We start from the raw sequence: 26,018 nt of genomic DNA, 5'->3' as shown, positions 1-26,018 counted from the left end.
TTTGGGGGTTTTGGAAGGTCGGGATACGATCCCCGGCCAGGTCATACCAAAGACTATAACAATGCCTCCCTTGCTTGGCACTCGGTGTCAACGGTTGGATTGTGGGTTTGTCCCTGGTGTGTAGAGACAAGCGGGTGTCACCGTGTAACTTGTACATCAAGCTGCCACATACAGTATGCAACAGTAACAGGAGTTAGGCTCCTGCCCTATAGGCCACAAAGAGGAAGTGTTTGTAAATAAATATGTATATAGAATCATAAATGTATTAAAGGTGTGCAAATCGCACATGTTTTTGACTGCATTTCATTTCTTCAAAACATTACATTTTATTTTGGTTTAGGAAATGTTTCATACAATATATTTATTTGTTTAATTAACTTTAATTAGTAATCACATAAAGAAATAACCTTTTTCTGAGGAAATAAATACTGGGAGTGTACATCTTACAGAATAACTTGACATTTTGGGAGTATTTGGAAGTACACAATAACAAGAACAAAATAACAAACTCTATAAATTAACTTGTTTTTGTTAGATTAGTTACACACTGTAAGACACTTGGATCATGTGTTTGCTTTTCCATGGAGGAAAACAATTTATCCAGTAAGCTTGTCAGAAATATGAGCCAGGGTACGCCCAAGGTGCTTTTTCTTTTCTTTCAGGTGGGATTCCAGGCTGTTGGCCTCCAACAGAATGCCCTCCAGACCCCTCATCTGGGAGACATCTGCTGCAACTCTATCACTGCAGGAGAGAAATCCACTGTCATAGAGAGAATTGACTAATCTGAGCCATGAAACATAATGAAGTGGTAAATTAAGTCCTTTGTGACGATAGAACGAAAAGGAATAACCTGGCATGTGACTGGCATTTTTCTGTAGCAGTTGGAAATGCAGTACTTGTTGTAAGGTACACATTTCCATGCGTATACAAGTTTGACTCAATGGCTATATGTAATTGTAATACAATCATTTTAGATAGGCGTCTATAGAGATAATGTGTAGTACCTATTTGCGTGATGTTTGTACAAAATCTGTCGGCCTACTAATAATATCAGAAATGTGTTGTGGAAACATCTGCCTCACACTGTCAATGAAGACATATGATATGTAATGTTTTTACCTTAAGATATCACCAAATGTTGCAAACAGCATGTTGGTCTCCTCATTTGCACCTGATAACGAAAGATAACTCAATAAGCCTTCAACTTCACAGATTGAAAATAAATTGAGAATCCAAATGACATCAGCAGTTAAGTCTAGTCTTGGGATATGACATGAGCTGGCAACGTAGATGAGATATAATGCAATACACATTATAATGTACATCATTTACATAACATTATTGATATCAATCAGCTTGTGACTGAAAGATCAATAAGACCAGAGAGCAAGACATGACCTGTGGGATTCTGTTTCATCAACATCATTTGGGCAATGGTCTAGTGACTAGACCACAGTATTGTCATTACATGACATGTTTTGGCACTAGACTAGTCACTAGTCACTAGTGACTAGTCACTAGTGAGTAGTGACTAGTCACTAGTGGCAAAACATGTCATGTAATGACAATACAGTGGATTCTGAATTAGTAATAGAATAGTAATAATTGGAATACCCATTCTTCACCAGACCGAAACATCTTGTATGAGACAAAAAACTTCACATTGGGCATAACATTACCTGTAACTGCCATCTCAAATGCAGTTGTTGGATCCACAGCCCCTTTCTTTTCTGGTGGGGAGCTGTCTTGCTGTGGAGGCTCATTACCGTAGGCTTCCATCTACAATAATGAGTAGATTAGTTGCATTCAGTGATCAGCCTGAAGAATGCTATTCCGGCCACAAGGCCAATTTACAAACAAAACAATTTCCTCATCTAAAGTGAGTGCTTTCTGACAAAGCTAGATAGATATGAGGAAATGTTAAGACTTGCTGTATAAAAGCTCAATGTATTTACTTACTTACTGTATTTTGTATTATCAAACATATTTTAGTTCTTTGATTTTGAAGACTAGGACTACAGCACATATCATAACAATATGAGATAACTATCGGCTGTAGTTTTGTTCTAACTTCACATCACCAGGCTTTCCACCTCGGAGGAAAGCCTGGTCTGTGTTTCTAAATCGCTGTGTGATCCGGTCTAGAGCAGATGGTAATATCTGTTTTTGTCCCCGCTGTTTGTTTTTAGTCTTGCAGTCGCTACGACTTGGAATAAAATATGGATATACCAAATGAACAATTCTAAGACGTACAGTACTTGAAGAAACATGTCGGATTAATTCGCCGCATCAAGGCTTCCATTGGGCACTAGGCCTTAAAAATTTGATGCCCTTGATCACAGGGAATTTGGGGTACTTCTGATTCCTCCACTCCAGACTGGATCAACCTGAAAAGGAAGGCTTCCAAGGCTTCCAAAAAGGGTTTTTGTTTAAAATAAATTATTCCTCGTTTAAGTTGGTGTATATTGTTGACATTTGCAATTTAGCTACAAAGGTCCATCCTGTATCCTGTAAATGTATAGTATCCTGTCCTGAAAATTCATTTTCTGTTTACTAAAGAGCTCGAGAGATAAAGAGAATCCTAGTTACTGAACAAAGATATGGCAATGATTAGGCCTACTATGAAAATACAGAGCAGCTATTTTACATTTATTTTAACAAAACAAAAAGCATCACAACTGTGCCTTTTTTCTCGTTTTGCTGGGGACCCCCTGGCCCTGGAAGTTTGGAACCCCCTCAAGGGCCCATGGGGGTCCCCATGAGCCGCAGGCCCACTTTGAAAACCACTGAATGAAGGTAAAGTAGCGGAAATTAACAAGTTCCTTTATATTGTTATTATCCCACTCCTTTGTGCTCACCTCCAGAGTTCTTTTCTGTTGAAGACCTTTGCTGTTATTCATATTCAGTCCTGTGTGGTTCACTGGTGGTAGAATCAGCTTTCCTGTCACTGTTGACCCTTCCATTGTGTATTTGTGTTCCAACGTTACTGAAAATGACAAATATAGGAGGATATGACATGTTAATGTTACTTAATAATACACAAGTTTAACTTTAATAGTAAACAACTAACTCTGTTTACACCGCTAAACTATCTACCCAGTCTTCACTTGTTAAGTCATCCACTCAGTGCTAACCAGCTGTATGTATTGAGTATTCACTTAAATTGATTGGCAGCTCGCTAGCTTAGCTAACCCACGTACAGACTGAAAAAGAAAATATATATTATTGACCTGCTGTCTTTCCCTGGGCTTTTTGTTATCTGCACTGTAGTAACTTATAATTAAGTGACAAGTCACTGTACGTGTTTAGGCTACTAAATAAAATGTATTGTTATTAGCAAAAGCTCCCCAATGTTAACTTACCTGGTAGTGGTACTGGTTAGTAGCATAAAACTGAAATTGACTAAATTACGTTGAGCCCGATGTTCAATCGTACGCCGGCGTCGCGCGCTTAAAATAGCTGATCTACAAGCTCAAAGGGCCTCCCGATGGAAGGCCTTGTGAGCTTGTAGATTTGCTATTTCCGGCGCGCGACACCACAATAGCTGACTTTCTAGCTAGCAAACAAACACCACCTATCCACGCATTATTTTTTTACCCGTAACATCGGTTTAATGTTGCTCCAATCAAATATTATACTATTATACTATGATGTGTAAATACACCAATGTTTTTTTTTCTTACCGTAGATGTGTTTGATAGTTGTTTAATAAATCAATAACAATGAAGAATATTGTGTTCTTTATGAAGTTTTATAAGAACATGAAGAGGATAGTAACAATTAGGAAGAAGAAGAAAACACAAGTCCAACCTAAAATGCTAAGTTAAAAATATTTCAAGGCTTTTACAAAACACTGAACAGTTTCATTGTGAACCAATTTAATGAAACTGTAGGAATCAATCAAACGAGCATGAGCACAATTAAAAGCAACATTGCTGGAACCTAAAATTCACATTGACTTGTGCACACACAGCTGAAGTTGTGAGGGCATTCATTTGATAGTACATACATTGTTCTTTCATGGAGTCAGAATAGAGCTATACTTTCGATTGAGGGTTGAGTCGGTTGACCACTTGACCACCTGACCCACTGTTTGAGTAGTGGTCTCCACTTTAATTCAACACAGTAAAATGTTGTGCTCTATATCCACATATCCACCAGGGGGCATACAGTAGCCCTGTCTGAACCACCGAGTATTAATTAGAGTAACCCCCACCTCCATGATCCGCCATGAATCATGATCTCAGAAATAAATAAAACTGAACTTTTTTTGGTAACTAAATAAAATAGTCAAATTCATGTATGTGTGTGTGTGTGTGTGTGTGTGTGTGTGTGTGTGTGTGTGTGTGTGGTTTTTTTCCTCTTTTTCTCTTCAGAAAGAAAGGCTCTTTATCTGGTCTGGTTGGAATTTACAGTACGTACTACGTAGGCTTATCCTTTCCACACATCGGTATATCCTTTCGGAACAAACCTTTAGCACAGCATTTTCCTATTAACAATTTACCGGCATTGTATGTATTACTTTGTCATCCAGCACTGTCTCTTGCAGCGGAAGGTACGTGAACAAAGGAGTTAAGGCTGTGCAGCGGAAGACTCCGCGGAGGGATATGGTATAAAAGCGTACCAGGGCACTTTCTTCCTGTATTGTTAACCGTGACGTCAGATGAGTCAGATCCCTGTCGTTATTATCCAAGAAGGATACAACAACACAGACAACATATCTAACCGTCAAGATGAAATGATCGACTATACAGCGTCGAAACAAGGGAAATAAACTCTATTCGGATGGCAGATCAGAAGAGAGACGTTACTCTGACGATGGAGACATTGCAGAAGGACGAAATGCTGTGAAACATCCCGGAATTTAATGCTCATATGTTTCCAAGAGAGGAGGCGAGACTGTCTCCTGCTGCAACTGGACATCCCGAACCCCGAGGACCGTCTGGGAGGAAGGCGTTGTATTGTAAAGGACGAATTCCGTTTGTGGCAGGATGCCCCGGCCATATTATTTATACTAGTAAAAGCCCTATGATTACTATTTATCTAGCCGTCGTTGTTGAGTGTGCGCGTGTTAAATCAATGCACTCAGCTGCCTGACATTAACGGGTAAACAAGCATCAGTTTGTCCATGCCCAGCATGTTTGCAAGGAAGGACAGTCGTCATTACGATGCATTATGCCGCTGTCAGGTTAGCGTCAGATAGCTGAGGTGGTCTGCAGGTGTTGTAGAGGCTTTGGGTTCATGTCCAGATCCACCTGACATCATGTAGACTGTGCAGTCACCATACCCGTATAGGATAGAGATAAATACACTGACTTGGTCCTCGAGAGCCTTATAGGAACCAATGCAGCACGCTCAGCCCTGGCTTCTGTAAGTAATGGACTGGGCCAGAGAAGGACAGCTGGCACTGTGTTCTACCATTGTGTACATTTGGACCCTGGTTGGCCATGCCTAGAGCCACCTGCTATATGCTATGTATCGCAGTTCTGCAAGACAGTATCCCAGTGTTTCTCGGCCGACTGCAATGCTGACTGACTAGAAGCCTCGTATCATGCCAATCTGCATCTATTATTTAAGCAATAAATAGAGATATCAGAACAGTTATAATGAGAAGCTGTGCTCGTCAGCCAGTTGTGAAATAAATTGACGGGTAACACACACACAAAAAGAGAAAATATATATATACTATATATTATGTGTGTGCATCTATAGCCTTTATATTTTGAAGTTAAGAAGACTGTGACATTCAGCTGCATCCCTGGAGCATTTATGAGAAACCTGGCATAAACTGGACTGTCCTTTTTACAATGGAAGCTGTGGGAGATTTTGAGTACAGCAGGAAAGACCTGGTTGGACACGGAGCTTTCGCTGTTGTTTTCAAGGGAAGACACAGAAAGGTAAATAGCAGCTGAACTGCATTGCTTCCCCCCCCTCCCCTCCCCCTCTTGCCCCATTTCTCTTTCAGTTAGATTCAATAACTGATGTTTTTCTCACTTTCCTGTGAACATGTGGGTCATTGGCAGAATACAGATCGCATTGTCCTCATACACTGCAACATTTTGGTGTCATTGTTCTGAATTATTTCCCGAATGACAATGGCTATTCATGTTCACAGATCATCTAAAGCACTGTAGCCCTGACTCAGCTATTTACCTAATGCTATTTGACCGTGCAAGTGGATTTCATTGCTTGTTATTGCGGCTGAGTTTGAGTTTATGCTCCTATGCGTGGCCATAGAGGTGTAGGTGTAGTAGAAGACATCCATTCATGAACGGATGACTCGAATGACTCCAGCAGCACTGATGTACTGGGTGGGAGGATGAGGTACAGACAGTGTTTTTCCTCTACCTAACCACAGGAGGTATCTGATTATGTAATCACTGTGTTCTATGAATGATATTCATAATGTTTCGTAATAGACGGATACTCTCTCTTCTGATTCATGCCGGCTGTGAATGAGAGTTCTCACCTCAATGTCCTTACGTGCAGACCTGACCTTAGATGCCCGTCTTGAAGTGTGTGTGTGTGTGTGTGTGTGTGTGTGTGTGTGTGTGTGTTGTGTGATGACATCATAGAACCCCATTCCTTCTGATATGAGAGGGAATTGGACAAAAGCTCAATTCCTCAATAAGAGCCGCAAAAAAAAGACATGACACAGTAAAATCCTATTTTAACTCTGAGAGTGTACATGTAACCAAATGGACCCAGTGTAGAGTCTATGCAGCCTTTATTATATTATGGCTCTCTGCAGTACTCTGGCTCTCTGTTTTCCCATATTGTGAGACTAATTTATAGCCTACTTCAAATAACAAAAGAATAGGTGAACCTACAAGCTCACAGAGTTTTATGCACCATGGAGTATAAATTATGCTTAACTCGGAGCGTCGGAGGCTATGAGTTGGAGGCTAGCAACCGAATATGGAACTAACTACGCTGCAACAGTGTTTCTGCATGCTATTTGGAAGCAATAGATGCAATCCATCCAGCAGTGAAGTTACATAAGTGGCCTTAAAGTCATTGTCTTGGGCTGAATCTGACGTTTTTGTGGCTTTGACAAATTTGATTTTGTCTCAAGATAGGGTGTATACACACACACACACACACACACACACACACACACACACACACACACATACATTCAACAGCCATATTTCCAGACAGGCATCTAAGTTCACGTCTGCATTTAAGGACAATGAGGTGAGAAGAAGAACTCTCATCATCCACACAGCTGGCATGAATCAGAAGAGAGAATATACATGTATAACACACTGGTTACATACTAATTAGATATCATATTACCTCCCGTGGTTAAGCTACTATGTAGAGGGAAAGTGTAATAATTAAACACATGAATACAATTTGTATTCCACATGATGTACACAGACAAGACATACATACAAAAAGCCACACATTATTTGAGCAAAAAAAAAAAAGACAGGGCTGAGTGAGAACTGATGATTTAGCAAAAGTCTCATGGTGCAAATCTTACCCACTTATAAAAACGGATTATTATTGATATTAAGAAAAATCATAATAATAGTGTTATCCACACACATTTGTAGTTTTTGTATATCAAGACATTTGGTTAAACAAAAAATAGTGTAATTTTAGCTTTTATCTGTATTATTCTTGCATTACATTGCCAAAGCCCTATCTGATTTAAAAAATACTAAAGTTTGGTCACACTATATTCTGTCAAAGTGGACCGCTTTATGGATACAACTTCCAAGTGTTATATTTCACATGTGGTCCCCTCTGTCCTGATGTTAAAATGGACTCTGCATGTGATTGGTGTATTTATATATCCCTCGTCTCTGCATTGCTATTCATAGGCTAATTTCCTCCTAAGGAGGAGGCCAGGAGTTCGAGGGCAGGACAGAGGTTACTGTCAACTCTGCTCGTAACACCGGCCTTTGATCACTTCAGCCTTTAAGCAGGAGTCTCTTACAGGATATAGGGCTGATTCAAGGCTACTAGGCTAGGTGTTTCTGGTAGATTCAAGGCTATAGGTATTTCTGGTAGTGTTAACTTAAAGGAGAATTCCATGCTAGAAGGCTTTCTTACCTTTCTTACCTTTCTTTGTAGTTGTTACGTCCCCACCAAAGAGGTCCAGGTGTTATTTTGTGCAAAAACTCCTTATTGGCTATTTCCCCTACCATAAGCCCTAAATGAATTGCATTGGGGGGTATGGGGTGTTGTGCTAATTTGCTTATTTCCATCGAAATAAGTAGTAAAGTGTGCCGCTTGGGATATTATTTACATTATGAAGAGAGGATATATACATTTTTTTTTAAATTCTGAGCGATGGAAATAAGCAAATTAGCACAACACCACATAGCCCCATTCAATTCCCATTCAATTCAATGCAATTCATTGAGGGCTTATGGTAGGGGAAACAGCCAATAAGGAGCTTTTGCACAAAATAACACCTGGACCTCTTTGGTGGGGACGTCACAACTACCGGTACAAAGAAAGGTAAGAAAGCCTTTTAGTATGGAATTCTCCTTCAAGTGTTTAATCCAGATATGTTGTTAACAACACCCAAACTGAAGATGTATTACTCCACCGTTGTTCAAAACTATAACCTATTCGGCCTAAATACCTATTCAGTATAGTTGGTATGGTATAGGGCAGGCCACTGCAATATTGAGAGGCCTATATGACAATGTTGAGAGACATTTCTGGTATTGCGATATCATCGATAACGTTGTTGTGTTACATCCCTAATTATATACCTTGCTTTGACTATTTGTTTTCTACCGGTCATGATCCCCTCTGTGGTTCCAAAAATCGAAAAAATCAACAGATGTATTGGCATAAGCCTCGCAGAAAAAAAGTGTATTATTCGTTCCAGTAGTATACAGTAGTAGTAGTAGTATACATTTTAGTATGTAAGTAAGTACTATCCAGAATGATTGGTTGAATATGATTGCATAAATGTCCTGTTTAAAATAAACACTGTCAGCAGTGGTCCACTATCTGACTGTTATCTGTCCTCTAGTCCAGAATAACGTCACCTGTATGCTAGTACAGTAAGTACAGTAAGTACCCAGTGTCCACACTCTGTCCAGCCCGGCTGTCTTTCCGTCAGCACGTTGATACCAGAGAGTGCCGCTGATGATGAGGCGGAGAGGTATTGGCTGCTCACGCCATCATAATCTCATATGATTCACAAATTAATGAGATCATGTGTTGTTGTCCTGAGAGAGACGTCCTCCTCCCATTTGGAACCGGACGTCTCCTTGCACCCACAGAATGCTTACTCTGCACTCCTAAAAACTGCCCATTATGTAGTCCTGGTGGCATCGTGCCATGGGAGTCATTAGCTTGATCTGATTACTCACCAAAGAAAGTCCGACCCTCCACCCACCCCCCCCCCCCCCCCCCACCCCCCCCACACACACACACACACACAGACACACAGACACAGTCAGATTCATGTCAGGACTTAAAATATGTCCCAGATAATATATTCACAATAAAACGGGCTTCGCATTAAAATGTCGACCCGTTCAATACTCCACAATGTGTTTGTGTTGCCATGTTTTCTCTGAGCTGTCCTTGTCGTGCAAATATGCAATTCAACAATGTTCAGATGTGTTATATGATATGCCTGATGACTGATATTGGTCTCACACCGAAATATGCAGTAAGTAAATAGTTATATGTTGACTTTCAATTAAACGTTCGTTAACTAACTCTACACGTTCTATATTACCCTGCACTAGTCACATTTGAGTGTGTTTTTACTCGTCGGTTTGGGATGGGTAGAGCTTGCAGTCACACACACACTCTTGCTTTCGTGTTCAGGGCCATGCCAGAGGCAGAGTGTGCACTGCAGCCGCAGACCGCAAGTACATCTCCTATTAACCTAGATTCATAATTTGGAAAGCCTCGATTTTATGCAGAGATTGTCCTGCTCTACAATTTCCAATGCCGACGGGAGCGTTATACCCACCGCAACTTGAGTTGTCATTCATTTCTCTGTCTCTCTCTCTCTCTCTGGCCCCTTTTCCATCGGGGTTGAACCGGTTGAAGGCGGTTTAGGCGGTTTCCCCGCGTGTTTCCACTGAAAATTAATTGGTTCAGAACCCTAAAAGTTGGTTCTGAACTGGACCCAAAGAAAGGCAGCCGGCTCAGTGAAAGCACCGAGGTTCCAAGAATCTAGAACGGAACAACTTTTCTTTTGGTGGAAAAAGGGGCCTCTGTCCCTCTGTTTTTTCTATTTCTAATTCTAAATTAAAACATCAAATTACTCTTTGAGTTTATTTGTCCTCAAATGTTGGGACATTTGTCAGCTGAGCATCTATAGAGCGTCTCAGATCATATGGGGTCGAACCCTCTATTCATGACAGCTCCAGTCCATGGGGGCTTGTGTGTCCGTGTAGAGAAACATTATCTCAACCTGGGTAGAAATGAGACCTCTACATTGTTAGTTTAGCATGAGCAGGTCACAGCCTCTCATTGTAGCTGTCATTGGAGTGTCGTGTTTCTTTCACTGTCTCATTCAGCGGCGATGGGATGGGATGAGCCGGTGTGAGTTTGAAACCACAAGTGTATTATTGTGTCATTGAAACATCTAAGATTTCTCCTGTCCTCTGCCCAGCCTTCTCACACAACGGTGCTATATCATTGTTAATGTTGACGACGCGCGTGCACACACGCGCGCACACACACACACACACACACACACACACACACACACACACACACACACACACACACACACACACACACACACACCTGGCATTAAATCAAGGTTGTCGGATTAGGAACTAATAAAAGTAATTTTAACTAATTGCTCCCATCTTTCTTCATTCCTTCCTTCCTTCCTTCCTCTCTCTCTCTCTCTCTCTCTCTCTCTCTCTCTCTCTCTCTGTGTCTCTCTATCGTTCTGTCCTGTGCAGAAGACAGATTGGGAGGTTGCCATCAAGAGCATTAACAAGAAGAATCTCTCCAAGTCCCAGATCCTCCTTGGCAAAGAAATCAAAATCCTGAAGGTGATCAGTGACTCTTAATTGCTCCTTGCTTATCTCTCAGATGTACTTGAGGAATAATTTGTCATCGCCAAGAAATATCAACAAAATAGCCAGTAGATGACCGGATTGCAACTAGACTGTCTACTATCTAAAATATAGACACTGTATTTAGGGCATTTATTTTCCTTAAATTTGAAATAATGCAAAACATGTCCTCTTTAAAAAAAACGCATTTTGTTAACGCATTTCATATGTTTTTCTTTACCTAGGAACTTCAACATGAAAACATCGTGGCACTTTACGATGTCCAGGTATGTTCTTGTTTTTTTTCCCTGCAGTGAATGCTTTTTTGTTTGTTTTATGTTTTGTTTGTTAATGAAATGTCTACCGTACAAAACCATCCCAGGATGCACCAGGAGCTAGTGTTGAATACGTGTTCATATACATCTTTCTATGTACAGTTCTGTATGTACATGACATGACATGTAAGACAAGCAAGTGTAAGCAAAGTCCTTATAGATAGAGGAACTCAGCATATCTCCGGTCACCTGCTGAGTTAACCTGGCCTTCCATCTGCTGCTGATAACCTGAATGTCACCGATAGGTGCTGGCGGTCTCAGGTTTCCCATTTCACACACATTCACATTAACGGGGAGCAGTTAGTGGTTTAGTGCTGGAGGACACTTTGGTATGAAGCCAGTATGACAGCCATGGGTTCACCGGATAACTGCTTTACCTCCTGAGCAGTGTTGTTTTCGCTGCCACGCGTTGTGATCGGCTATTTTCAGCAAGTGTAAAATAAGTCATAAGTGCAACAAGGCCCGCAAAAATACATTGTAGTCGACTAAATCACCTGTAGATTTAGTCGACTAAAATCTTATGACATTTTAGTCGACTAAAACTAGACTAACACTAATACATTCCAGGTGACTAAAATGTGACTGAGACTAAGTGAAAACTATTCAGGAGACTATGACTAAAACTAAAATAGAAATTTGCTGCCAAAAAAAACACTGCTCCTGAGCCATGGTCGCTTTTGCGACCCATGGTCGCAGTTACTATGAAAACCTGCATTTCCCGGCAGTCGTGTTGTGTCACGTCAACTTTTAATAGTTTTAATAGTTTAACTCATTAAGAAGCTCAGCAAGCAGGAACTGGCGATGGCAATGGAGGACCGGAAAGTCTGGCGTGGCATCGTGAAATCCGTGATCTCGACCGCCGGCCGAAAAATGATGATGATTGATGATGATGATGATAAGAAGCTCTGTTGTTTCAGCCTTTTAGGGCGAGGTCGCTTCTTACTGGTATTATTATTATTATTCAGAAATCATGTCCACTTATCAGACATATCCAGTAAAAAAAGAAACAATACCATATATACGCTTTTTACATTCAGCAGGACACCGGCTTACAACAGTTTACTTTAAAAAAAAAAAGCTGTCAAAATAATTTCCAGACTTTCTCATATATTTGCAGTACAAATATTGGCTCTTTGAGCACTACAGTAGCTAGGCTATGGCGCATAACCTCCAGGTTCATGATTGCATAACAGTGTGCTCACATGAGAGCATGTGACTGCGGGCCACGTCCAGCACACACACACTGCTTTGCCAACATTACTCTTATCAGTTTCTGTCTGCAACGGTCGTCGTTCATCACTGTAATGGATGGATTGCTCTTACTGTAAATTTAGCAGGGTTATTTTTTTTGATTGATTGAAATACAGTAACAACAGTTTGCAGAATTACAGTACATTTCAAGCACAAACTCGATGCAAAGACTGTTAACTGTGAGTGGACGACCCAATTAAGCATTACACTTGTTTACAACAGGGTCCACCTTGTTCAATTCATCAAAACATTTAGAGACGTACAAATAGACACTTCTATATAGTTAACGAACAGAACAGGAATTCATCATAAAGGAAGCAAAAAGGGAAAAGATACATATACAGTGAGGGGAAAGGGGGGGGGGGGATTCAGGTTTTACGGGGGCTGCAGTTTCGAATTGCAGCCGTCCGTAGGTGCCCTTTGAGAGCGGTTTTGAAAGAGTCAAAGGATTCACATGTCTTAATGACTGTTGGTCTGTCGTCCACCCTAAGCCATCCCAGCCTGTTAAAGTGGGCAGGGGTTCGGTGTGTTCGGGGGGTGAGGCCAAGTAGGAGCCTGACCAGTTTGTTTTGGGAGGTCTGGAGCCTTGTCTTAAGGGCCTTTGAGGTGCTGTGGTACCAAGAGGTGCATGCATAGTCAAAGACACCTTGTACGAGGGCTCCTGGGTATGGTATGTGTGACCACTGCGGAGAAGCTGAGATATTGTCTTCAGTAGTGTCTATAGCCACACGTTACTTGAGGTTTTTTACATGAACCTCTAACTTCCTTCCAATGACGGCCCTCTTCATGAGATTGAAACGTTCCGAAATCTTATCTGATTGTATTCAGCGAGGGTGATAAACTCTGCACCTCTATATGGACAGCTTGGGTTTCGTGTCCAGTGGGAACACATCTTAAAAGTGATGCTCACATCGATGATGCTTTCAGTGTGTCGGCCCCCCCCCCCCCCCACTGTGTAGTGCGTGCATGTGCACATCTTGTTACCGGGGCAGACAGAGGGGTTTTTCCAAATCACTGAATGTTAGCATTATGTTATTCTTTAAATAGCAGACCTACGAGCTCATATCGCGCCACCGAGTGGCGCGCTATGAGCTCGTAGGTCTGCTATTTTTTTTTAAATCGAAGAACGACTGACATAGAAACATGGCTTTTTCAGAAAACTCAGTCAGGATGTAGAAGACATTTTTAGAATCTGATCTCAGGTCAAAATGCGTTAAAGCGTCTGCAGACTCTGCACCAATCTTCTCACCTGGTGTGAAGCTATATATATATATGTTTAATGTTTAGTGGGCCAACCATATAAACATGGCTGTTCTGTTGTGGCTTGTGGGTTTGACTCCAGCGTGCCCTCTCCTGTCTCTCTCCATTGTGACCAACGGTGATGAGTTAAAAATAACTTCAAAAACATCTAGAATGACATCAGTGTCTCTGTGTTATAAAAGCCCTGGTTCAGCACAGCTCACTTCCTGTCACTTCTGATTGGAGAGCATGCTTCCATTAGCTTTTAAAAAACATTTTGAGGTACTTTTACTTTTACCTGCAGGGGTATTTCCAATATTACATGCATTGTGAGCTGGTAGATGTAGATGTGTCAAAAAATATCTGCACACACAATTGAAAACTTGAAATGGCACATATGAGTACTTTTACCGTTGCTACTTTAAGTACATTTTGATGCCAATACGTTTGTGCTTTTACTCAAGTATATTTTGAATTCTGGACTTTCTTTTTTACTTGTAATGCTGCATTCACATGGAATCAGGCAACCCGAAGTCATTTTAGTGGACGGTAAACGGAACAGGACGGCAAGGTTTTGCTATTGATACTTTTACCTAAGTATAAAATAATGAGTACTTCTTCCACCACGTACTGCCTTGAAGTGGAGATATGTCCTGTATTTGCGTAAGCCTCCCCCAGCCACCGGGGACCTCTCTCTCTCTCTCTCTCTCTCTTTGCCCAGACCGTCCGGCCCTCCTGCACTACTCAGTGTTGCCAGAGTTTGCGATAGAAATAAGCGACCAGGTCTATGTGAAAGCAAGCCCAAAAGAAGCCACTCCACAAAATGAGCAATTTACATGTAATATTCCTCAGCTATTTTCCAAACCTAATCTCGTATGTGGGTCCCTGCCACAAAACATTTTTCAGATGGGGGTGGTCGGTGTGGACAATTACATTACAGATCCTTGACATGAAATATGAAAATATTTGAGAACCAACAACATTTGGAAACGAGCCTAATTACCGATAAGCAAATAACTACACTTTAGAAACAAATAAACTCAAACCACAACACAACTACCGATTATTTAAAAGCAACTTCACAGAAAAACAAGTCCAAAGTCGCTTATAATAAGCGGCCATGGCAACACTACCACTGACGTCATGGCCTCATAAAGACCGGGCAGCCATGTGATACTAATGTGGGGTCGTTCAGGGAGTTGTGTGTGTGTGTGTGTCTGTCTGTCTGTCTGTCTGTCTCAGCGTCGTCATCGTCATGAAGTGAAACAGCAGCTGTCACTTTGACACAGACTGTGACACAAACCAGGAGAGGCCATAGCTGGATATGGAGATCAGAGAAAGAGACGCACGCACCTGGGCACGCACGCACACAGCAATGCAGTCGTTTGGTTTCCCCCCCCCCCCCCTCTTTTTTAGTCTGCTGACACTAAAAGTGCTGTTTGAGCCTGTGGCTTCTCCCTGACTCACTCTCTCCATTCTCTCCCTTGTTGTTGGGAGCAGCAGTGTTTGTTTGTGGTGCTGTGTGTGTGTGTTCACTCTCTGAATGTAACGGAGGTCTGTTGGTAGCTGATATTTCTCTGTCCTTCACCCACGGTCCTGTCTACTCATTCACACATTTCCCTTTTCGTCACATGTTCTTTTGCTTTTTATTACCCATATTATTATTGCCTTTCGTAAACCCCAGCAGGCAGTAAAACTGGCTGGAGGGGGACTTTAACCCATTTTGGGAATATAGCGCGGCACTGAGTGCCACGCTATGAGCTTGTGGGTCTGCTATTTTTGAAAAATCGTGAAAATGTGGCACAAGTCTTTGAATATATTCTTTCTGAGTGAACGTTTTTAACTCAAATCTTTGCTTCTGTGGGGTCCCTGGAACAACATATTTTCATATGGGGGTCGGCGGTCAATTTCATATATCTTTGGAGGGGGGGGGTACAAAACCATGTACAAAACCATGGTTTAAATCCAAGGCTATAGCTTGGAGCACTTATACTGACCTCTTCAAGGACTTAAAAACATGACGGTGTGGAGTCGGACAAGCACGGTCCACTTTGGTCACTCGTGCTGAACTTGGGGGAGAGTGTGTAGCAGCTGCTTGTGACCGCATTCCTTTGGATGAAGGGTTTAGTTCAGGGCAGGGCATTCATTGGCTTTCGGGGCATTGGGTTTTCCACCTTGCATCATGGCATGCTTTGGGGGGGGGGGTGGGGGATGGTCATGTGACCTTTCTCCTACTCGGTCAGCGCGGCTTCTTCACAGCTCTTGTAATGTCCAGTGAGTGAGACAGACAGACAGGAAGTGGGTCACCTATTTAAAGGACAACTTTAGTTTTTTTCAACCAAAGGTTCATGTTTTAGGTTGTTATTAGAGAAAGTAAAAGATGAGTCTTATTTATTTTTTTCATTTGCTGCTTTCTTTCGTTTTAGGGAGTTTAGCTCTTTTCGACAGGGGGGTGGGGGGCATTCGAGCATGGGGCTAAATATGTATTTTTTGGTGATTTATTTTTGTATTATTTACTATAGTCCTAATAAACCCCAGGACTACATCTGGCCACAGCAGATCACAGGATCTACTGAATGTGAAGGTAGCCTACTGGGGGAAGGCTTATACTGTGTGTATAGGCTCAATATGTCAGTTTGTCACATTCAATAGATCCTGTGGTCAGATGCAATTTATTGGGGTTTATTAGGACTACAGTAAATAATAAAAAAAATAAATCGCCATAATATTTTGTAAAATATAGCCCCATGCTCGAATGCCCCCTCCCCCCTGTCAAAAACAGCTAAAATCCCCAAAACAAAAGAAAGCAGCAAATGAAATAAAATGAACACTCACCTTTTAGTTTCTCTAATAACAACCTAAAACATGAACCTTGGTTGAAACAAACTAAAGTTGTCCTTAAAGAGTGGATCGGTATTGTTATTATAAACCTTTTTCTGTCCTCCGTCTAGTGGGTGGAGCTACTGTAACTGTACTTTACACCACAGGGCTGTTCTCTGACTGTACCCATTACTGTACACATTACATTACATTACATTACATACCCATTACGATCAGTGGATGGTGGAAAGGGCAGGATGATATACACCAGTAAGACGCGCAAACGCGTCAAGCGAACGCAGCTGAGATCCTGTCTGTCTGTCTGTCTGTCTGTGTGTCTGTCCCGCTGTTACTGTATATGTGGACCTGGCCCCTTTTGTGCCCATATATGGAGCTGATGATGCAACACACTCCATATTTGGACATATAGCGGGACAGACAGACACAGACAGACAGACAGACACACACAGACAGACATGATCTGCTAGGTCTCATAGTAAGTGCTCACTGCGTTCGCAATCACTGCGTTGGCAATAAGAGAGCGAGAGAGAGAGAGAGAGAGAGAGGGTTTGCGGATGGTGGGAGCTGGGACTCACAACAACACTATGCAGGGGGTTGCATTATTATTGGCAGCCAGCTATATATAGACACACACACACACTGTGGATAAGGACATGAATATATAGAAAACAAACTTAAATTAAAACGGATCGATAAGTGACGCCCAATGTGTGTGAACGCAATGCCAGTATGATGATGTGTAGAGACTGACATGGTCACACAATGTTGCCCGTAGTAGTGTTGGTGTAACACTACTTAACCCATTCTGACCTGAGATCAGATTCTAAAAATGTCTGACAGTTTTCCATTCTGACCTGAGATCAGATTCTAAAAATGTCTCTTGACAGTTTTCATTCTGACCTGAGATCAGATTCTAACAAATGTCTTCTACATCCTGACATAGTTTTCCGTTCTGACCTGAGATCAGATTCTAAAAAATGTCTTCTACATCCTGACAGTTTTCCATTCTGACCCGAGATCATATTCTATAAAAAGAATCTTCTACGTCAGTCGCTCTTTGATTTTTCAAAAAATAGCAGATCTACAAGCTCATAGCGCGCCACTCGGTGGCGCGCTATGAGCTTGTAGATCTGCTATTTTTCAATAGCTAAAGCATAGCATAATGCTAACACCAAAATGGGTTAATGTTAATTGTCTTAACACTGAGAGTATAGCTCTTTCTACACACCACAGCCTTTTGTGTGCGTGTGATTTTTTTCTTTTTAGGCTCACAATAGAGGCAAGCGGGGACGCTCCTCTTCACACCTCTGCATAATGCATCATCCTCCCCTCATCTTTTACACTTTCATCACAACCAGAGCCTTCCGTGTAGCTAATAGAGCCTGCGTCTCTCAGCGCGGTTTTGTACACCCTCCCATTGACAAAAAATCTTGGGCTGTATCCGATGCCTTCTGCATTTAATCTGTCGTTCGCACAATGCACCAAAAATAAATGGCTGTGGGATTATTGTATGTACAGTTAATATCGCATACTTCTTTTTTTTCATGTTGACCTCACAGCTCAGTCCATTTGAAAACGGAAACATATAAGGAACATAATAATTATGTCAATAATTAATAACGACGACACCTGAATTATGCTTTTGACACTTCAAATACGTGATCACTAGTGATGAGAAGTGAGAACATCAGTGGATGTGGATTTTTTTTTGTTTTTGGTGGTGGTCTGTGACCCACAAATGGGTTTTAGTTACACCCATACTTAACCCATTCTGACCTGAGATCAGATTCTAAAAATGTCTTCTATGTCAGTCGCTCTTCGATTTTTCAATAGCTAAAGCATGACATAGTGCTAACACCAAAAGGGGTTCCCGCCCAGAATGAGTTAAATCTATGATCGCATTCGCAGGTGACACGGCGTGTCTCACACACACACACACACACACACACACACACACACACACACACCACACACAAGTGTAGGGTTATTTTAAGGTCCCTAGACGCTAAAAATTAAGTACAGACGGTATACACAAACGGTAAGATCATCAACCTATAATTTGGCTTCACCGTTGTAGAAAAAAAACGACCAAAGTGACTTGTGTGAGTCAAGAGATCACTTCACGCTGCAGGCACAGCTGGTGGGAACACCATGCAGCATTCAACCCATTTTAGTGTTAGCAACATGTTATGCTTTAGCTATTGAAAAATAGCAGATCTACAAGCTCATAGCGCGCCACCGCTTGTGTAGGTCTGCTATTTTTGAAACGACTGACATAGAAACATGGCTTTTTCAGAAAACTGTCAGGATGTATAGAAGACATTTTTAGAATCTGATCTCAGGTCAGAATGGGTTAAAACATGGGGATGAAAGTGAGTCGCTGATGCTCCCCAGACACAGTCTGGAAACGGGTTCTTATATAACCTAAGCTGTTTGTTTTTGTGTGAAAGACAAACAAAAGAAGAAAAAAAAAAAAAACCTCTCGGTTGAAATTGACCTGCACTTAAAGAAAGGATTACGTGTCAATCGAGAGATTTACACACAGCCTGTTGTTTATCCGGTGCTGAGGAGCTCTGCTTTTTAACATTAGCATGTCACATCAAGCAAGCTTGTAGATCAGCTATTTTCACTATACTTCTTAATTATACTTTTTGTATTTCTGGAATTGTTTTAAAATTGTTTGTATTTAAAAAAATAATCTTTTGATATATAAATATATATGATTAATTTACTCGAGTCATAATGAATGATTGAATGAATGAATGAATAGCTTATTTTCGGTCTTAAATGTACGTGATTATTACAGCAACAAAAGCATTTTTACAGATTACAGATTTTAATGATTGGTCCATGGTGCATGGCCCCACTGTTTGGGAACCCGCGGGCTACGTCATTCTGTCTTCACGGAGTGAAGACATAGTGGTGCGAGGCAGAGGGCTCTAATCACAGGGTGTGGAGTTTCTAGGGCTCCCACTGTCTTCATACAGCCCTCGCTGCACACACAACCCAGACACCACACACAGCACATAGTATCATTTATTTTAACCCATTTAGGCCCGACATCGAAATTAAAAGAATGTCTTCTAAATACTGGCAGTTTTATTAAAAACCCCATGTTTCTATGTCAGTTGTTCTCAAACATATTCATGTCAAGGACTGTCATATCTGAGTCTGAAAATATGTTCCAGGGACCCTCCTCTCGGAAGCAAAGATTTGAGTTAAAAACTCGCTCTGAAAGAACATATATTCAAAGATTTCAGGCACATTTTCACGATTTTTCAAAAATGGCAGACCTACAAGCTCCTAGCGCGCCACTCGGTGGCACGCTAGGAGCTTGTAGATCTGCTATTTTGCAATAGCTAAATTATAACAATATTTAAAACACCAAAAGGCGTTCCCACCCAGAATGGGTTTAATAATTATAGCGTGCAAAGATATCGCACAATATGGCCGAGAGTCTCTTCAGGTGCTCCGTGAACGTTCCTCCACGAAGTTGTGCTTGAATCCCAGAACACGCGCCGTCCGAAATCGGAGACGAGATAAGACACATGATGAGGAAACTTGATGTCAGGAAAAACAGAACGTCACAGAGGAAGAGAGATGATGGAGGGAGGGAGGGAGGTGAGGTTTGTTTATGAAGCTGTGGACTGGAGTCACGGGGTGTGTGTGTGTGTGTGTGTGTGTGTGTGTACGGGTAGTCGCATGCATGGGCCTCGAGCTTCCAAAACAACGCCTGAACCTCCTACCAATGGAACACTGTGTTCTAGTCTGGAGAAAGGGCCTCTTTTGTGTGTTCTTTTTTTGCGTGCGTGTGCGTGCGCTTGCGTGTACGCACGTGTCCCATCTCATTTCTTAGAGAGCATGTGGGGGCAGGGGACTGACAGACATAATGTTGGGTGAGGGAGGGAGGGACGGAGAGAGAGAGAGAGAGAGAGAGAGAGAGAGTATGTGTATCTTGAAAGAGAGAGAGAGAGGGAGGGAGGGAGGGAGAGAGACGGAGAGGGCTGGTAGTTCTTGGAGCCTTTCAGGAGGAGGGGTTGGCTCAGTGATATTTCCTAGAAAACTCGGTGCACACAGTTCAGTTGTGTGTTGGCTTTCTGCCCTTAGCGTCTATTAAAGACATGAGTGTAGCTAGCGCGCGCGCACACACACACACACACACACACACACACGCACACATATATACAAGGGCCAAGAATGTGTTCCTAATGTCCAGTGCTGGGTCCTCTTTATATTTTTTTTATACATTTAACCCTTATTTTAAATAGTGCACATTTTTACTGAGAATAAAAATACATATTTTGCAAGGAAGACTTGGCCAACTTGGCACCATAAAAGACATCACCCATGACTGTGTCTTGACGTATATACAAATTATACACACACACACACACACACACACAGACACACACACACATCCTGTCTGTGTTTGTGTGTTCTCGTTTGTGCATGCGTGTGTACTTGTGCAGCGTGCTCCTGCCACACCCAAAACAAAATGAAACAAAATATGCAACAACAGACTGTTCCCTCTGTGTCGGCGCCCTGACGCTGACCCAGACTATCTGTCTGACATACTTCATAATCCATCCGCCCTGTTATGCAGTCTGTTATGTAGACTATACTGTACACAAGAGATCCCAACAAAGAACTTGAACTTGAACCTCGAACCTCCTACGAACATGGAATGACTAGTATCACATGTCACGGTCTTACGTCAAACCTTCCCCATCCCCCGACGGTATCCCGAGACCTCGCCAGTTTACCAACTCGCCGCGATTTAGTGCATCTTAGTTTTAACTTCACCTTCATTTAAATTGCATTGAATTTGAGAAGAGAGAGAGAGAGAGAGAGAGGATAGTTGTTTAGAGTTAACATTAGAGAAAGTAGGAGTGTTGAAAGTTGAAACGCCAAAGTACCGAAACAATGTAATTCATTAGTAAACAATTCCTGAAATGGTAGACCCTAATTATCATTGGTATTCACATACTCGCCTTTTAATTATCATCTAGCTGACCATTTACATTGCATTGTACAGCTGACATGTACACACACACACACACACACACACACGCGGTTGGGGTGACATGTACAGACATGTACACACACACACACACACACTCACGCACACACACTGGTATCTTCTCCACCACTCCTATTCCCTAAGAGGGGTCATACCTATGTTCCCTCAGCCCTATGTTCCCTCAGCCCTATGTTCCCTCAGAAGGAGCATTGGTCCGAGGTGCGCTGGGGGTCGGGAGAGGGTGGGTGGTTAGGTTTAGGTGTCTGCCCCGGGGGAGGTTAGGGTTAGGGTGAGGGTTTAAGGTTAGGTTTAGGTGTGCTGCCCCGGGGGAGGTTAGGGTTAGGGTGAGGGTTTGAGGTAGGTTGTCGATCGGACTGTCGGCATATTGACACGGACCCGAGGGAACATAAAGAAACAAGTTTTATATGACCCCATGACCTTCACCAACCATTTCTTATGTGATGTCATTTTAGTGCACATGCAGGATTAGTGTTGATTTGCCTCGGAGATCAAAGTGCTGCCATTCACAAACGACCTAATCGAGCAAGCTTCAAGCAAACAGCATCACCGTCGCATTCAAACCCCTTTAAGAATGACACGCAGTCAAATTGTTAAATGGTTTATAAATGGAACTGTGAGAGTGTGTGTCTGTGTGTGTGTGTGTGTGTGTGTGTCTGTCTGTGTGTGTGTGTCTCTCTATGTGTGTGTCTGTCTGTCTGTGTGTGTGTGTGTCTGTCTGTCTGTGTGCGTGCTGTGTCCATGAAGCCTTCATGGTGACAAGTGGAATATATATATTTATAGCGTTTCTGTTGTGAAATACTTTTTTTCTTTTTTTTTACTCTGGCTGTGATTGGCGGTATGCCAGTCAAGCCAAGTCCAAAGTCCTGTTGATTTGGCACAGTTATATAACGGGTGGCTGGTGTGTGAATGCTGTGTACTGTGATGCTAACCTCTGGTGTGTGAATGCTGTGTACTGTGATGCTAACCTCTGGTGTGTGAATGCTGTGTACTGTGATGCTAACCTCTGGTGTGTGAATGCTGTGTACTGTGATGCTAACCTCTGGTGTGTGAATGCTGTGTACTGTGATGCTAACCTCTGGTGTGTGAATGCTGTGTACTGTGATGCTAACCTCTGGTGTGTGAATGCTGTGTACTGTGATGCTAACCTCTGGTGTGTGAATGCTGTGTACTGTGATGCTAACCTCTGGTGTGTGAATGCTGTGTACTGTGATGCTAACCTCTGGTGTGTGAATGCTGTGTACTGTGATGCTAACCTCTGGTGTGTGAATGCTGTGTACTGTGATGCTAACCTCTGGTGTGTGAATGCTGTGTACTGTGATGCTAACCTCTGGTGTGTGAATGCTGTGTACTGTGATGCTAACCTCTGGTGTGTGAATGCTGTGTACTGTGATGCTAACCTCTGGTGTGTGAATGCTGTGTACTGTGATGCTAACCTCTGGTGTGTGAATGCTGTGTACTGTGATGCTAACCTCTGGTGTGTGAATGCTGTGTACTGTGATGCTAACCTCTGGTGTGTGAATGCTGTGTACTGTGATGCTAACCTCTGGTGTGTGAATGCTGTGTACTGTGATGCTAACCTCTGGTGTGTGAATGCTGTGTACTGTGATGCTAACCTCTGGTGTGTGAATGCTGTGTACTGTGATGCTAACCTCTGGTGTGTGAATGCTGTGTACTGTGATGCTAACCTCTGGTGTGTGAATGCTGTGTACTGTGATGCTAACCTCTGGTGTGTGAATGCTGTGTACTGTGATGCTAACCTCTGGTGTGTGAATGCTGTGTACTGTGATGCTAACCTCTGGTGTGTGAATGCTGTGTACTGTGATGCTAACCTCTGGTGTGTGAATGCTGTGTACTGTGATGCTAACCTCTGGTGTGTGAATGCTGTGTACTGTGATGCTAACCTCTGGTGTGTGAATGCTGTGTACTGTGATGCTAACCTCTGGTGTGTGAATGCTGTGTACTGTGATGCTAACCTCTGGTGTGTGAATGCTGTGTACTGTGATGCTAACCTCTGGTGTGTGAATGCTGTGTACTGTGATGCTAACCTCTGCGTGAGTTAAGCCAACGTTCTTCTCTCTCTCATGTACAGTAAACAGTTCTAGTGGCGTTACCTTCGCACCTGCTCCACTTCTGCTGAGCCCTACTGTATACACAAAGAAGGGCCTGTATGCTCGTTGTACCACCTGCCTCTCAAAGAAATGCTTCTCGTGCTTATGCAGTTAGAGAGCAACCAATCCAAATGTGACCAGATTTGACGGAGATCCTGCCATCGTGCAAATTCCAGAAAAACCTTTTTTCAGCTTCCAAAATGAGTTAATAGCACATACTGTACTAGAGCATGTCTGAAATAAATGTGAGAGCCGAAATCAACATGTAAATATGAAATAAATGCTTAAACATGTAGCTATAGGTGTAATGTTAGAGACCACAGAAGACATGTAAATATGAAATAAATGCTTAAACATGTAGCTATAGGTGTAATGTTAGAGACCACAGAAGACATGTAAATATGAAATAAATGCTTAAACATGTAGCTATAGGTGTAATGTTAGAGACCACAGAAGACATGTAAATATGAAATAAATGCTTAAACATGTAGCTATAGGTGTAATGTTAGAGACCACAGAAGACATGTAAATATGAAATAAATGCTTAAACATGTAGCTATAGGTGTAATGTTAGAGACCACAGAAGACATGTAAATATGAAATAAATGCTTAAACATGTAGCTAGGTGTAATGTTAGAGACCCACAGAAAACATGTAAATATGAAATAAATGCTTAAACATGTAGCTAGGTGTAATGTTAGAGACCACAGAAGACATGTAAATATGAAATAAATGCTTAAACATGTAGCTATAGGTGTAATGTTAGAGACCACAGAAGTGAACCTTTCAAGCCTGTTTTCTCAACTCGCTGTTTTCTGCCAGACATTACTCTATCTATAAGCCATATCTCCAAAACCGGCGGGTCAAACTGAACAACCAATATGTCAATTTGAAGCTATGATTCCCTGCTTGCATAATTATATGACATGACAAAAACGAAAATTAAATTCCAATGGCAGTCACTCGGTCAAATTAGGTCACAAATGATCCACCACGGAGGAGCACAACAACAAGTCCCATAAATAAACCCCACTGACTGACATAGCCCTGTTTTCTCCCCCTGGTTGGGTATTATTCAGTTCTTACTAGAAGTATACACGGGGGTGTGCTTGCATTTCTCAGCAGTGAATTGTTTTTTCTTCTTCAGATAAGTCAGTATTGGAGAGAGAGAGACAGGAAACCGAAAGGCAGAAAAATACAAGGCATTCAAGAAAAGTTGGATTCAACAAAGCTGAATCCTTTATGCTTGCAAAAGGGGGGGGGGGTCTGTGTGTGTTTGTGTGTGGGAGGGGGGGGGGCATCTGACACAACTAATATCTCGTGGCTCCAGTCTGACCCGTGACGACTTTTCCCTTCCCCCCACATTGGACTGCTGAACACATCTCTCTTATGTAATCGCTCTCTCACTGACCCCCCCCCCCCCACACACACACACACACACACACGCACACTCTCCGAGTGGATAATGGCAGGCCGTGCTTTCAGCTTGCCCATCCCCCCATAATAACCAGCAGCAAACCCAAAGCATCACAGTGTACTGTATACTGGCAGCTCATCGATTCCCAGTACATCCCATTACTTGCCCCTTCCTTCCTACCTACCTTCCAGCGATGGGGATTGAACCTTAGAGTATATATGAATAGAGAAGACACCCGAGTTCTCCTCCCATCCACTTGCATTAAGTTGCTCAAAAGCGCATGAGGCGATTTCACTCCTCCTTCCGTGTAGGAACAGAGTGCATTCTGGGATGGATTTGCCTCAAACACATGAACGCGCTGCCGTTGACTATATCATTGTGCCGTTTGTGCGCGTTCACGTATGAAACATTCGTTCACGTGTCATGGCCTCAAACACATGGACGTGCGCAATGATAGTCAACGGAGCAGCGCTGGCTCGAGCTGCAATGACACATTTGGCCACTATGTCCATTTCGCCTCAGGGTTTCCTCCGGGTGCCTTCTCTATTCATATATACTCTAAGGATTGGACAGGATGGAGCTGCTTTAATACTAGCCAATGAGTGGAGCTGGTTGGTTCAGTCGCCTCGTCGTGGACCTATGGGGTAACGGGGTGTGGTCACATGACGGGAAACGGGCGTTTTGGTCGTGCCTGTCAAACTGCTGTACTACAAACAGAAGCCCTTTACAATGCACTGTTGTTACTGGTGATAATAATATAATAATATGTTGTGTACTGGACAT

At 42.3% G+C, this 26,018-nt stretch overlaps 2 protein-coding genes across 3 annotated transcripts in view; one reads left to right on the top strand and one right to left on the bottom strand.

Moving 5' to 3' along the window:
• Positions 1-541: 541 nt before the first annotated feature.
• tex12 (testis expressed 12) lies at positions 542-2,973 on the bottom strand. Its single transcript, XM_080771802.1, has 4 exons — positions 2,859-2,973; positions 1,680-1,779; positions 1,120-1,171; positions 542-741 (listed from the first exon to the last, which is right to left on the bottom strand). Exons 1-4 carry the CDS (start codon positions 2,961-2,963, stop codon positions 597-599), a joined length of 402 nt encoding a protein of 133 aa, XP_080627928.1. The 5' UTR covers positions 2,964-2,973; the 3' UTR covers positions 542-596.
• A 1,693-nt stretch (positions 2,974-4,666) lies between these two features.
• Positions 4,667-26,018, top strand: part of ulk2 (unc-51 like autophagy activating kinase 2) — a 65,342-nt gene continuing 43,990 nt past the window's right edge. For both annotated transcript variants that reach the window (XM_080771625.1, XM_080771624.1), the window contains exons 1-3: positions 4,667-5,897; positions 10,908-11,000; positions 11,249-11,290. In XM_080771625.1, coding sequence (XP_080627751.1) covers positions 5,808-5,897; positions 10,908-11,000; positions 11,249-11,290 — 225 coding nt within the window. In that variant the 5' untranslated portion in view covers positions 4,667-5,807. The remainder of the gene's footprint in view (positions 5,898-10,907; positions 11,001-11,248; positions 11,291-26,018) is intronic.

The sequence above is a fragment of the Protomyctophum bolini genome (assembly GCF_963924005.1).
Source record: "Protomyctophum bolini genome assembly, chromosome: 9".
In the NCBI taxonomy this organism is placed as follows: Eukaryota; Metazoa; Chordata; class Actinopteri; order Myctophiformes; family Myctophidae; genus Protomyctophum; species Protomyctophum bolini.
The sequence above is the reverse complement of the archived record's forward strand: the minus strand, read 5'-3'. Positions and strand labels throughout refer to the sequence as shown.